This window comes from Peromyscus californicus, unplaced genomic scaffold (assembly GCF_007827085.1).
Source record: "Peromyscus californicus insignis strain IS unplaced genomic scaffold, ASM782708v3 Scaffold_9__1_contigs__length_137607984, whole genome shotgun sequence".
Taxonomy (NCBI): Eukaryota; Metazoa; Chordata; class Mammalia; order Rodentia; family Cricetidae; genus Peromyscus; species Peromyscus californicus.
In genome coordinates, this window is record NW_026294617.1 from 87,679,543 (window position 1) to 87,695,133 (window position 15,591).

The 15,591-nt window shown below is 39.8% G+C and overlaps 1 protein-coding gene across 2 annotated transcripts in view; it reads left to right on the forward strand.

Annotated features, from left to right (window-relative positions):
- Vav3 (vav guanine nucleotide exchange factor 3) overlaps positions 1 to 15,591 on the forward strand; it is a 335,871-nt gene that overhangs the window by 167,826 nt on the left and 152,454 nt on the right. For both annotated transcript variants that reach the window (XM_052730572.1, XM_052730573.1), the window contains exons 10-15: positions 2,818 to 2,913; positions 5,830 to 5,898; positions 7,580 to 7,666; positions 12,790 to 12,875; positions 14,344 to 14,476; positions 15,139 to 15,248. In XM_052730572.1, the coding sequence (XP_052586532.1) occupies positions 2,818 to 2,913; positions 5,830 to 5,898; positions 7,580 to 7,666; positions 12,790 to 12,875; positions 14,344 to 14,476; positions 15,139 to 15,248 (581 nt within the window). The remainder of the gene's footprint in view (positions 1 to 2,817; positions 2,914 to 5,829; positions 5,899 to 7,579; positions 7,667 to 12,789; positions 12,876 to 14,343; positions 14,477 to 15,138; positions 15,249 to 15,591) is intronic.

Sequence of the window (15,591 nt, forward strand, 5' to 3'; positions counted from 1 at the left end):
AGTCAAGATAACAGGGTATGGGGTAAGAGAGTCTACCTTTTCTTCTGAGTCTAAGCTTAAACTCAATGATAGTCCTTTTGATTAAGATTTAGTTTAGGACAAGTGGTGATGGGTTTCTTTAGAAGAATTGTTCGTGTCCCTTAATTACTTTCAATGATGAGAACTTACATCCCAGTCTCCATCTGTAGTGTAGCTGATGCCAATAATGTTCCTCCCACCGAACGTGAAGCTTAAACAAACTGATATCCCTCCCAATAATTTTAAATAAATTTCTGTGCTTTTATATGTACAAATTTCTATTCCTTGCACTAAGTTGGGATGGCCTAGAGTTAAAAAAAATAACTCTTCCATCCCAAAGAGCTTAAAATGCAATGGAGAGAGAAGACCCAGTCATTATAGTAATGATTTGACCTCCTAGTTGAGACTCATGATCTGGAATGTTCAATAATCTATGGAATGCAAGAAATCAGTTGAACTCATGGGCTGGGGAGATAGTACAGTCAGTAAAGAGCTGTCCGTGTAAGTGTGAGGACCTGAGTTCAACCTCCAGAACCCACATAAAAAAGCTGGATGTGATGGTGCATGATTATGCTCTCACCTCTGGGAGGTGGAAATGGGAAGACCCCATCTTGAGACTTGCTGGCCAGCTGGTAGAGCCTGTCTGCTGAGTGACAGGCCAGTGAGAGACCCAAGAAGCAGTGTGAATGGCTCCAGAGAAATAACGCCTGAGGTTGTCTACTGGTCTCCACATGTGTGTGTACAAGCTGTCACACACATGTTCATCCATGTTCATCAAGGGAATCTGTTGAAACATTTATTTTCCTAATGAACTGTGGTAGTTAAGACACAGATAACCAATCAGCATGTTTTTCTAGTTCATTTTACCCTAGATCTGTAATCAAACAACACTCATGAAGTCATCATGGTTATTAGAATCACTGATGTTAATGCCATAGCTCCCAGGAATGCCTTTGAATGTGCTAGAAAAACTAAGACCGAGTAAAGGAATAAATTCATGACCCACGTGTTATCTTAAGTAACTCCATACACTGAAGAAGTCCTTGGTTGGGCACTTGCAATTGCATGAGAATGTTGAACTCTCTAGCAATTCTTTGACATTTTGACATCTTTTGGAATAACAATGTATATATGTTTTAGTCAAGGTTCTCTAGAGAAACAGAATTGATAGAACGAATCTATACCATACTCCTGGTACCAAATTTTTTATTAGTCAGGTTCTCTAGACCCTATCTAGAAAAAGGATTTCTTAGAATGGATTACAGATGGTGGTCCAGCTATTCCATCAATGGCTACTAATGGGAAGTCCAAGAATCCAGTAGTTGTTCAATCCACGAGGCTGGATGTCTCATCTGTTCTTCAGTATGTGCTCAAATCCCAAAGAAGTAGGTTCTAATGCCAGTGAAGAAATCAACTAGTCAGTAAGAGAGGGCAAGCCGGCAAAGAGCAAAAGCTTCCTTCTTCCATGTCCTTTATATAGGCTTCTGCCAGAAGGTGTGGTCTAGATAAAAAGTGGATATTCCTACCTCAAAAGATCTGGATTAAAGATGGAGCTTCCCACTTCAAATTATTTAATAAAAATAAAATCCCTCACAGGTATACCTAGCTGCTTGGGTTTTAGTTAATTCCAGATATACTCAAGTTAACAACAAAGAATAGCCATCATTTTACACACACACACACACACACACACACACACACACACACACACACACACACGTTAGTACGTATTATACATTATGATGGATATATATGAGAAAGGGTCAAGGGAGGATAGTATTTGCCCAAGTCACATAGCCAGGGTTTCATATATTAATACTTAAAATCCAAATTATTTATTCCAAGGTCACAGCTACAATCAAGAGTGAAGAAGTCAATATTATTTTAAAGTAAACTTTTTGTTTTTTTTTTTTGTGACAAAGTTTACTGTGTAGCCTCAGATTTATATCAATCCTCCCATCTCAGGCCCTGAGTGCTACAATTATAGGCATGCACCACCATGCCCAGTTTAAAGTATTTTTAAAAGAGGATTAAATAAGTAAAATCTGAGGCTTTAAAAATATTAACTGTGGTAGCAGGTTTCTATTTTAACATATTCAGCCACATTTTCCATTTCATTTAGTTCAATAAATATTTATTAAGCAAACAGAGTTTTTTTAAAAATAATTTTAGAGGCTTAAGGGACATGTCTTTAGTCCAAAAGGTTATATTGGGGCAGATACTCTTTACAGTGATAATTAAATGGCCACAAGGTGTACATGTACACAGACCAAAGAGGGAGGGATGGAGGGAGGGAGGAAGAGATAAAATAAATGGTTTTGATTGAGATTCATCTTAAAGCCTAGCAGAATGCTTTTGAAAAGGGATTTTTTTTTGTTTTTGTTTTTTTTGGCGGGTGGGGGGTGGGGAGACTGGAAAGTGTAATTGGATAGAATTCATGACACCAAGCATGAAGGTGGATGAACCCACCACATTTAATGAGTGGGGGCTTGGTGCTATCTGCTTCATAAGCCTACAGGGAATGTGGGAGTCCACTCTAAAGGAAAACTCTGGAGGGCTAGGATTATGTGCTATAAAAATAATCTTCACTGATGAAATAGTTCATTTGATTCATATTACGATTTGAAATACTCTAAGACTTTCTTTAAAAAACTGAAGATACTTTATTGTTTGAACTGAAGTATTGTGGAGGAAAAGAGCAAAAGTATTTTAAAAGGATTCTGCTTGTAGACTTTTCATCTTGTAGCGTTTTATGACGTCCTTGGAGAAAACTAACACATTTGAAATCCATTGCATTAGGAATGTTCAAAAAGAGCAAATAACGGGAAATTTACTCTTCGAGATTTGCTGGTGGTTCCCATGCAGCGTGTGCTGAAGTACCACCTCCTCCTTCAGGTCTGTACTTTAACAACACTCTACCATGCATTTGTTCATCCCACAGGACACCGTGGTGCATCAGCAGCATGCCGCACGTTCTCTGAATTATCAGTGTTCAGTGTGAAATGACCAGGACAACTAAGCATTTTATTTTCCTTTTAGCAAAAAAACGATCTGTATTTACTAAAAAGACACATTTTGTGTTCTTCAGACAGGATAGAGAAAGGAAAAAAAAAAGGGAGTGGAGCAAATACAGATATGCTTTCAATGGCATCTTTCGGAATTAGCAATAACCATTGGCCAGTGAGTCAATGTACCTGAATTTGGTCAGATTAACCTCATCAGATTCTCCATCTTATCACAATAATTAATAGAGGATTGTGTTGTGGGCTGTATTGCTTTTTCACGGCACTAAATGTAATAAGGCTACACTTATTGTGAGGTGATTCTTACTAAAGCCCACAAAGTTTATGGTTTCCACGGTTAGTCTTCTAATGAGGGTGGAGAGTCTTATAAATTTAATTTGATAGCTATACCAGGAGGCCCATTAGTTCTGCTCGAAAGAAATGTCTTATTGTATTAGTGTGCCAGCCCAGCTGATGCTCCTGGAATGTCATTGTAAAAAAAAAAAATCTACTACCTGTACGTGAAATAGAATTTTGAGTCTTCTGTGCTTTGTACATCTTGTATATTACATTTCTTGAATTGTAGCCATGCAATTATTAGTCATTTCTATTTTGGTTCTACTGAGAAATCAGAAAAATTCAAGCCCTGATTATTTCTTAAAAAATGCATTAAAACATTTATGAGACCTAAACTCAAAGCAACTTAATCAAATTGAGTTTTATGAAAAAATAATAAGGACGACTCAGGCAATCAGCTTTCAAGATATCATGGAGGTAAAAACATGTCCAAAATAAGATAATTATTTATTTTGTTGCTTTGATGGAGTGAAGCAGTGATTGAAGAATTCAGAAGATTTTGGATCAAGAGAAAGACTCTGCATCCTCTTAAGATTTTTGTCCAGACTCATAAACCAAGGAATAATACAATGATATGACTTTGAAACTCCAGACTTAACCCACTGTTTTTTTTTCTCCTGCTGTTTTGTAGTTTAGATTTCAAGAGATTCCATGATGGTGTTTAAAAATAGGAAGCTTTATTCTGGGTACTACATGGAGATAAAAAGTTTAGAGATTTTTTTTTCATTTCGAAGTATTTTGGAGTAAATGTCTGGTGTCTAGAAATTTGTTAAAAATGTGGTTATTGGTTTGTGGTTTTTCTCCTTTCTATTGCACTTTCATGATTTCATAAGGAAATCATTTTCAGCTGTTGGCTGATTTGATGATCATGATTTATAAAATTTAAAATATTTTATAGGAGGAGTTTTGGAACCATTAAGAGTAATTTTCTATTTTATTTAACAAAGTGAGAATAAAAACGGGATTTTGGCGGGTTTTTATACTTGGTAGTTCTCTCTTTCTGTAGGTCCTGTTGGTAACAGGAAACAGTACCAGCACTGAGGCCTTTAGAGAATTTTGAGTAGCTTTTTTTTGTGTGTGCCAAACAGTGTTAGGAATGTATCGTGTAACAGGACCCACCCCAGTAGGTCAACCTCTGAAGTGTAGCAATGTGATGGGTGCACAGAAGGGACACAAAGGAGTCAACTACACCTCAGTTTGCTGGGGACCCCAGGAGAGGCTTCATCTTCTATCTTCCTAGAGGGATGGTTTGTGAATTGGACTTGGAAGGACTAGTATGAGTTTGGCAGGTGGATGAGGGGAGGAGCTTTTCTAAGAAGAGAAAACACCATGTCCTGTGCATTAATAAGAATACCCTTTGAGAACTGTAGATTACTGAGTGTGGGCAGAAAGTAGGTTGTCTGGGTGGAAGTTGAGAGAAAGGGATGAAGAGAAGTTTGCAGAATCCAGAGCCAGCGTGTGACAGCTAGGAGGTATTGGGTAATAATGGAAGCCTTTGGGGACTCACTGCAGTCTAACTAGGGTGGGGACAAGGTAGAACTTAGAGTTTAGAGACCTGCTTGGTGTCAGAGGCATGAACAGATTATTGGAAGGAGAGAACCTAGGTCCAAAGTCTAGTTCGAAGCACTTCAGAATAACCTGTTGAAAAAATGACCGCCAGGAAAGTGCCCTCTAGGGCAGGATCAAAGTTAGCATCAATGAGACATCGGGGAGGAGAGAGGATGGCAGAGCCTGGGACACCATTTCAGGTTTTGGCTTCGGTTATCACACCAATGGAAATGCCACTACTTAATCAAGCACCATCAGTGGCCCTCTCATCCTGGATAAGGGTGGAACAAGTTGGGGATTTATTGGACTTAGGACTCTGTGGGACTATTATTTAGTTGGACGTGTGAGTCTGGTATCGGGTGTGATTTCTGGGTTGAGCAGGTATACTGCAGGGTGGTGGCCTCCTCGGGTGGCAGTTGATATGACAGTGGCTGTAACAAATTTGGAGGATGTGTAAAATGAGAATAGAAGAGTTAATATTTAGGTGACAGCAACTTTCTAAAGAGAAAGGAAACTGTGAGACAGAAGAGTATGTAGAGATGTGGGCCATTTAAACAAGACAGTAACAGCAGAGCACACAAAGCATCCTCTTATCCCCAAAGTGGAGACGTGGCATTAGAATCAGCAGTCTTAGAGAAGCAGTGTGTGGGATGGGATAGAGAAGTATCCATTCCTCAGAGGTTAGGCCGTCCTGCATAACATCCGGGAAACAGATGGGCGTCATGGTGAGGGTAGAGTATGGCTGAAAGAGTCAAGTCACCATGAAAATTATCACGGTGTGGAGAGGCAGATATTGGTGTCTTTTTAAAATTTTTTTATTGGTGTTTTAAAAATGTTTTGTTTGTTTCTTCAGTGTTAGTTTTCAATTTAAGGAAAGCATTGCTAACCTGCCTCTTCCAAACAGGAACTGGTCAAACATACCCACGATCCTATGGAGAAGGCGAACCTGAAGTTGGCCCTGGATGCAATGAAGGTAGAGAGCTGCAGCTTGTGTGTGTCTTCTGTTCCTGCCTCGAGACAATGGGACTTGAACTGCTAGCGTGCATATGTGTGCCTGCCAGCATGCATGCTTGGTATTGGTGAGGAGAGCAAAGTCAATGGGACTTGAACTGCTAGTGTGCATATGTGTGCCTGCCAACATGCGTGCTTGGTATTGGTGAGGAGAGCAAAGTCGCTTACTGAAAGACATAGTTGTTATGTCGTTACTGGTGTTTTTTGTTTGTTTGTTTGTTTTTGTTTTCTAAGGCTAGAACTTCCTGGTACTTGCTATGTAACCCAGACTGGCCTCAATGTGTGGCACTCTTCCTGCCTCAGCCTCTGAGATAGAATTCTTATATGGATTTAAGTACTAGACTAAAAAATGCTTGAATAAGCAGAGGGCCGTAGGAACAACAGTGTGGTTCTCCTTCCTCAGACTGATCCTCTGCCAGGTTGTCCATGGTGGATGCTGTACAAGGATTTCACTTAGGGATTTTGTTCCCAGTTAAACCTGAAAGTCAAGGAAGCACACAGAGGGATAAAAGCAGGTGTTGTGAACTTGTTGGGGGGATGTCTGAAAGCCCAGATTTCACATTATGCTCAGTGAACTTGACTCTGAGCTGCAACTGAAACAGAGTCACGTACTTGTTGTTTGGAAGGCGATGACAGTGCATTGTCTAAGTATTTAACAGTGCTCTGGACTACTCTTCACACTGGCTCTGCTGTTTAGATGATGTTAGCCTGGGTGTCATGACCATTGCTCGGTCATTAATTGTGGCTAGAAAATCAACAAATGTTGTGTCCTTAAAGAAGTCATTTATGGATGACTCCTACCAAAAGCCAAGCTTCCCTGAGAACATAGTTAAGAGTTGCTGTTTGCAGAGTTGTGTTCCTGTTGGATGCTTAAAACAGGGTAAAGAAAAAAAAGAAAGAAAAAACTTAGAAAACAGGAAAATGTAGATCACACAAAATAAAAATAGCCAGTTACAATATGCGAGGATTAGCTAATGCTTTTGCAAATTTTTTTTTTAAAAAAAAAAGCCATTTTAAGTTAAGTGAAGGCAGGTGGAGAAGAATGGCTAGAGGTTTTTATTCTCTTTTTCCTGTTTTTGTTCAGCTCTGTTCTTCACCTCTCCCGTGTTTCTCGTTTATTAACTCTGAAATTGAACTAGCCTTCTTGACTGAGCCTTCTCTGGAGCTAACAAGACATTAACTGGTTTCAAATGACCGTCTTGCTAGGGCACCATGTAACTTGGTTACTTTTTCCTAGCTGCTAATCCTTCAGCTCTGCCCTTCATCTAACCCGGGAGAGATGCACCCCTGTCAAGGTCGGCCATTAATGCTCCCAGAATTTAAAATCTCCTGACCTACTTTCCTTGTGGCTTTGTATTGCTGCAGATTTTTTTTTTTGTCTTTTAAGGCAGCAGCAGTATCCTTACTCTCCTCAGGGGTGTGGTAAACGGCAACTCTTCAGACTTCCCAGCTGCATGCCCCACATTTTAAAATTGGCTTTGAGACGCAGCTTTGATTGACTGAGTGTTCATTTCATTGTCACTGAGAAGTTACGGTGGTGACTTTCATCACTGATGGAATTAATGATGTGTTTTTCTTTCAAAGCAGCTTGTATCGCTAATCTTCCTGTGTGTTCTTTCTGCACCCTTCTTCCTATTCTTTAGGACTTGGCACAATATGTGAATGAAGTGAAAAGAGATAATGAGACCCTTCGTGAAATTAAGCAGTTTCAGCTATCTATAGAAAATTTGGTATGTAATTATCCTCCCATCCAACTTCCCCTTGTCCCCAAATCTTGGGACGCTCTGAGTGTGGCTGTTGAGGAAAAGATGGTTTACCTTCAACTTTTGGCTGTCAGACTTTGGTTTTTCCCCTCCTTTCACACGGGATGGGGAATAGCATCTGGTCTTCACACTGGTGTGATGTCACCTGTGACTTCACCATTGTCTGGGTACCTCTGGTGCTTGCCTCTGTCCCTCAGTCTCTCATGGCCTCTTCTCCAAGGAGCCCTAGAGGACAATAAAGAGAGTCCAAGTTTAGGTGTTATGGCTAGAGAAAGTCCTTTCAAATCACTTCATTTGAACTGGGTCCAAAGAGTGAGAAACCATAAGAAGACATATTGGGTCAATGATCCAGGCAATGCCTTGAAAGTGGCAAGTCCAGAGATGGGTAAGAAGCACTTTGTGTGTTCAGGGAGCTGAGAGGCAAGGGTGGCTAGAAGTGATGAGAACAGAAGGTGATGAGTTCTCTGCAGTCACACGGGATGGGGAATAGCATTGCATAACCTTGGATCCAAGGATAGGTTAGGGCTTCATTGCGACTGCAGTGGAAATCTAGGACAGTTTCTATCTGCCCTAGAGTGGAGTGTCCCAGTCGTGTTTGTATTTCAAGGAGTCCCATTAGGGAGGCAGCTGAGTTGCTATTGACATGGTTTCAAGAGAGAATGGAGGGCTGGCTTCACCTGTAGGAAGTGCATAGAAGAATGGCTTTGAGGTATTTTTGGCCAAGTGATTTCACTGCTGTGTTCCGAATCCCCTTGCGCATTCCTTTCTTTTCCCATGTACAGCCACCTCTCTGTTTCATTGGTGCCATCGCCTGCTTCCTTGACAGTCCCTGTAACCAAAAATCTCTTTATATGTTTTGTTTTAAACAACTGTTTTCTAATTAACCTTCTTTCCTAAGTTTGCCAAGACTTTCCTGTGGTTATCAACATTCACCCATTTAAAAGTACGCAATGATGAACTTAAATGATTTTCTGAATTCATTCGGTGAATAACTGCCCACATATTTTACATCATGGGACTTACTCTGTGTTTATTTTAAGTCTCCAGTTTTCTATAGCTTTTCGTGGTTCCTCCTGTGAACATATTCTATTCAGAGCCTAGAGTATTCTTCCCCATTATGGTCTCTCACATTCCTTCAAGGTCCAATCTAAAGGCAATCCCATTTCCTAACCTCCCATTATCTTTTCCCTTTTAGAATTCCATAGTGTATTACCTGACAGGTATATAGCATTGGCAGTATGATAATATGAGTAACATTAAAATGACCACCATAAACATTTATGTGTACATATGACATTAAGTATATTTATAATCTTGAATACCCATTGTTTCCATCCAACTCCAGAACTCTTAATTCTGTGAAACCATGTTCACTGAGCACAGACTCCCGACTCTGTTCTCTCAGCAGTCCCTGGCACCATTCTTTCTGTCTATGAGTTCAGCCCCTTTGTTGCCACTGATATCTATCTATCTATCTATCTATCTATCTATCTATCTATCTATCTATCTATCTATCATCTATCTATCTATCATCTATCTATCTATCATCTATCTATTATCTATCATCTATTATCTATCATCTATCTAGCAATCATCTATCATCTATCTATCTATCTATCTATCTATCTATCTATCTATCTATCTATCTATCTATATGGTATTGGTGCCCTTGTGGCCAGTTTATTTTATTCAGCCTCATGCCATAAGCATTCATTCATGTTGCGGAGTGTGAGTTTTGTCTAGGTAGGGCTATCTGATGTATTATTGTATGTGCAGATCCCATATTATATCTTTTTATTCAGAGGACATTTGGTTGCTCCCTCTTTGAAGTGTTATAAATAATGCTGCGGCGTGTGGGTATGCCAATGTCAGTTTGGGTGCCCACTTTCACTTCTTTAGGTTATATAGTAGAATTTCTGAACTCTATGGTCATTCTGTGGTTAAATTTCGAGTAATATCCACTCCATTCTGGAGAGCAGCTGCCCTAGTTTGCATTCTTACTAGCAATCTAAATGGATTCCAGTTTCTCCATAAACTTGACCAACACTCATTTTCAGGCCTCTTTTTAAATGTTTTATTTTCTAAGCACACATGCAAAATATATATCCAAATGGATGTGAAATCATGTCTGATTCTGGTTTTGATTGCATTTTCCAATGATTAAAAGTATTGAACACTGTTTTGGGTTTTCATTGGACATGTCTGGAGAAATGTCCGTTTGAATACCTTGGCTAATTTTGAGTCCTGTTATGTGATGTGGTGTGTGTGTATGTGCCTGCAGACATGTGCATGTGTGTTTGTAGGAGTTATTTATACATGTGTATACCCATCAGTCCCTTGTTCCAAGGTACTTAAGACCCTCTTCTATAGATAGCGTTGGTGATGCCATGAGTTCTCATTTACCCACCTTTCCTTTCTTGCCTATACATTCATCTAGTGTCACATTTAAGAAATCATTTCTAAATTTAATTCTGTGAAGACTTTTCTCTATTTTCTTGTAAAGCCTTCATAGTGTCAGCTCTTATGTGTAGATCTTTGCTCCAGGGAGTCATTTTGAGATACAGTATAAAGCTAAGGTCCAACTTCATTCTTTTTTCTTGTAGACTTACAGTTGTCCTAGCATCATTTGTTCAAGAACTTTGTTTTCTCCCATTGAAGGTTCTTGGAACTTTTTGAAAACAATTGTGGCTAATATATGAGTCTTATTTCTGGGGTCACTACTATTCCGCTGGTCTGTTGATCTGCTGGTCTTTATGCCAATGGTGTACTATTTTAGCTATTCTAGCTTTATAATAAGTTTTGAAGTCAGGGAGTATGAAGTATCCAACTTCATTGTTTTTCAGGGTTCATCTAGTTATCTAAGGGTCCCCTGAGGTTCCAATATGATTTTTTATGTCTTGTTTTTGTTTTCTTTGACAGATTTTCTCTGTGTAACAGCTCTGGCTGCCCTGGAATTCACTCTGTAGACCAGGCTGGCCTCAAACTCACAGAGACCTCTCTGCCTCTACCTCCCAAGTATTGGCATTAAAGGGGTGAGCCACCACCACCTGGCTCCCTATATGAATTTTAAGATGAAGTTTTTATTCTGTTTATTCTAGAGTGTAACAATGGGGTTTTGACAGCAAACATTTATTATTTTATCATTTTCTTGAAATCACATTTATATCTTTTATTAGAATGAACTTTCTAGGTGTCATTTATAATATTTAGTTAATTCTTTTTTCTCTTAACAAGTACTGTAAGTGTTTATTAGTAATTTAAAAATATTTTATGTCTTTGCCTTTGTGGAAATATCTCATTTAATTGTTACATCAGAATTTTTCATCCTGGAGCTCTTAGCTGAAGGAAGCCATCCCTGAATCCCTGGGTGAAATTATATCCCCTTCCTATCCTCTGCTTTTGGGATAATTATGTATTTGCAATTACATGCTTCTGTAAGTATTGCTTCCCTGTGGGTGGTATGTTCTATGAAGATAGAGGCTGTGTCATGCCACCCTGAATGTGTGACAAATATTAGTTACTAGAATCTTCCTCCAGTTAAAATTATTCCAGTTATTTCTTTTCTGGAATTGAACTTCTCCTTTTAAATAATATTTTTATTTTTTTAGATTATAATGTAATTACATCTATCGTTTTTTTCTTCCCTTTACTCCCTCCAAACACTTCCAAGTTACCCCCCCCATCTTGTTCTTTTTCAAATTCATGGCCTCTTTTTTGCTAATTGTTGTACAGATACAACCTGCTCAGTTTGTATAATGTTACTTATATGCATATATTTCCGGAGCTGACCGTTTGGCACTGGATAACCAATTGATGTGCCCTCAACGCAGAGAAGGCTATTCTTTCATTCTCAGCATTTCTTACTTGTCTGTAGTTTTTTTTTTTTTTTGTCTAGGGTTGAGTCCTTGTGATCTTTCCTCTTCTGCATTTGCAGGTCTATCTGTCTTTGTTCAACTCATGTTTAGGAAGTCCTGCTGGGGAAACTTCATGGGTATAGCTTCTCTGGTATTTTAGGAAACAGGGTCTCACAGAAAACTTGCTGTTCCTCGGACTTTTACCGTTTTTCTGCCTCCTTTTCTGCAATGGTCCCTGAGCCTAAAGTTCAAGAGTTGTGTGGTAGATATTTGAGTTAGGACTGGGCTCCACAACTTTGCATTTTAATTGGGTGTGCTTTTTTGTAATGGTTTCTGTCTGCTGCAAAGAAAGTTTTCTTGGTGAGGAAACTACACTTATCTGTGGGTATAAGAATCACTACTTAGGGGGCTGGAGAGATGGCTCAGGGGTTAAGAGCACTGGCTGCTCTTCCAGAGGTCCTGAGTTCAATTCCCAGCAACCACATGGTGGCTCACAACCATCTGTAATGCAATCTGGTGCCCTCTTCTGGCCTGCAGGGATATATGCAGGCAGAATACTGTATACATAATAAATAAATCTTTAAAAAAAAAAAAGAAATTAAAAATTCTTTAAAAAAAAAAAGAATCACTACTTAGACTGTAGTTAGGGATTGTGCTAGTTTGGTAAAGGGATGGTTGTGGGTTCTCCTCCAAGATCCATGACTTCGCTAGCCCTAGCTAACCGGATAGGTTTCCAGTCCCGGGCATGATTTTTTTCTCTTATTGATGGGCCATAAGTACAATTAGAGAGCTCTTGGTTACTGTCAAGTTATGTGAACTTCTACGATTATTATGCCATGCTGGTCATTGATGTGTTTCATAAGCATCATAGCTGGGTGGGACTGTTGGTTGCTTCCTAGCTTTGGAAGCTTGAAAGGTACCTTCTGGTACCGTGACATGTAGTCCTCAGGGAGGTTCGATCCAGCTCTGGTAACTTCCCTTTTAAGATTATATGTAAAAGTGTGTCGACAATGTGCCCGCTGTAATTACAAAGACAGATGGATTTTTGTAGCATATCTGATATCAAAGTCTTGTGTGTTCAGAGTAAATGTGCTAAAATAAATAAAAATGATATCAATTGTAATAGGGTAGTTGTCCAGGAAAACGTCTTTACTAATGTTTACTTCTGTTTGTATGTGATTGTGAAAAGGTCAGACACACATGTTATATTTATCTACAAATGCGTTTATGTTTTAGAACCAGCCAGTTTTGCTCTTTGGGCGACCTCAGGGAGATGGTGAAATCCGAATAACCACACTGGACAAGCATACGAAGCAAGAAAGGTGAGAAGATCGGAGCACTGGGTGCTTTCACAATTAGTAGTTGCTGTCACAGGAACGATGGCACCTCGTGTCCGTTGTTCTCGGACGGGGTGGGGGTGGTCAGGCAAGGGGACAGGCCAGTTGGTGGTCCCTTACGTTCTCTAATGTAGGCTTTATGGATTACCTCGCTTTCTAGTCTGTACTGTGTTGATTTGCCTAAGTCTTTAGGGGCTAAATGAAAACCCTTGAAAATAAGACAGGTGAAAATATGACTCCCAATTGTGAAATGCCACCAGACAATTGCCACAAAACCATGATTACCTTTAAAAAAGTAGATTCATTTAAAAATGAACTAAAATTAATGCAAAGCATCCTGAGAAGAAAGGTCAAATGGAGACTCTCTAGTTATATTTTTATTTAGGGAAGCTTTTGGACAGAGTCCTTGAATATTCGCCACTAGGAAACATGATTGTCAAACTGGTGCTTTTGTGGTGATTTCCTGGACTCTTGCAGAAGAGAAAGTCTGCCAGCAGGGGGCAGCATCAGCTCTTGCTTCCGCCTTAACGCCCGGATTCCACAGGTAGCTCTCAGGAGCCACACTTCTGATTTTGAGGATGAGGAAAGTGTTTGAGCACTGTGAATATGTCATTGTCACAATCGTTGGTTAAGAATATGTGTGTTAATCACCGAGAGTTTTAAAAAGCACACATCTATTGCGGCTGGATGATAAGGTTAGAGGGTTCATTTCCTTCCCCAATTAACATTGCTTTTAATAAGGAAGAGAAAAAAAAAAAAGAAAAAGAAAGAAATATTAACACAGAAACTTAACCATCGCTTTCCTGTTTTTGCAGTTTTCTCTTACACCCCAGCTGTGCTTAAGGTGACCCATTAAATTGTGACACCCAACGTAAGGCTCTGAAGTTAGCCTGGGTGTGATCTTACTCTGCACCACATCATCAATATGACCTTTGGCAACTCGCACACATCCCCCAGCTTGGGTTTGCTCACCTAGAAAGACAGTAGTTCCCACCTGAGTGGGGACCCTGGGAATTTATTTTCTGCCTTGTCTGTGGAAGGGGTGAAGAATTCTCAAGGCTCTTGACCGATTGCTTTGAAGGTAGTGGGAGAGCTACTGCCCTGATCATGAGTACTTTTTCTGAGTTTTTGGCTTTTAAATAAGAGATCAGTTATTCATGAGTAGCTTTATGGCTTACCTCAATGTGTACTTTCAATAACTGCAGTCTATGTACTTCTCTTCTTATGGTGCTTCCCTTTCTTTTTGTTAAGCTGAGGGGAATTGGGGTGGAATGGCACCATTTCTCCATCAATGTTGTGGAGGCCTGTGATGCTTCTGTGAGCCTGAGTTCCTCATTGCTTCCCATGTGGCCCAAAAGATGAATGCTTGGTTGGTGTAATCACATCCAGGAAGAGAAATACATGAGCTCCTAAACCATGTCTGTCACTCAACCGCGCTGTCTCTCTTTTACAGGCATATCTTCTTATTCGACTTGGCAGTGATTGTGTGTAAAAGGAAAGGGGATAACTATGAGATGAAGGAAATAATAGATCTGCAGCATTACAAGATAGCCAACAATCCTACCACTGACAAAGAAAATAAAAAGGTGACCTTCCGGGATGTTACTATTAGTAATTTATGTAGAGCTTTGAATATTCAAATGCAGCTATCCCTTGGTGTCCAGGCCACCCCTTCCATGGCAGATGCCTAAATCTGCAGACACTCAGGCCTTTATACAAAATGGCTTAGTGTCTGCATATAGCGTATGCATGTCTTTCTCTATAATTTCAAACATCTCTAGGTTCTTTCTAATACCTAAGACAACACTTAAATTCCTGTAAGCAGCTGTTGTACCACATTGTTTAGCAAAAATGACAAGGGGAACAGTCTGCACATGTTGAGTACAGATGTGGTTAATGCTGTTTTCATCTGCAGTTGTTGAGTATTTGAATACAGAACCTGCAAATCTGGAGTCAGATGTACCTTACTGCTGTTTACTGGTTCAGGAATTTAGTTTTCAGAAATTAATTTGGTACAGGCTCCTGTGAGGTATGATGGGATCGTGACATAGTTGATCTGATCATTTTTAATTCCTAGGATCAATATGGTAACAATGATTTTCTCATCAATATGAAGTTGGTTACAATCATCGGTATTAATGCTGATAGAGCTGTAAGGTTTTGTGTGGAGGGTTAGGCACTCCAATAAATTTGGAAATTTTTTTAAACAAATGATAATTATTAACTTGAAGACTATTCATTTTCACAGTGGTCTTATGGCTTCTACCTCATCCATACCCAAGGACAAAATGGGTTAGAATTTTATTGCAAAACAAAAGATTTAAAGAAAAAATGGCTGGAACAGTTTGAAATGGCTTTGTGAGTATTTCTACTTTAAAAATTTATTTGTGTCTATGGTGTGCACTTGCACACACATGCGATGTGTGTGTGTGTGTGTGTGTGTGTGTGTGTGTGTGTGTGTGTGTGCGCGTGTGCGCGCGCGCGCCGGGGACGTGGCAGGCTGGAGTATGACATCGGGTATCTCCCTTGGTGTCTGCCTTTTATGTAGTGAGTCAGAGTCTCTCAGTTGGACCCAGAACTCACTGATTTGGCTAGACCTGCCACCTTGCCTCTGGGATCTCCTCTCTCTGCCTCTCAAGCTCTGAGGTTAAAGGCCAGCTGTCACCTCTGCCCAGCTTTTCCTTGGGTGCTCAGGGTTCAC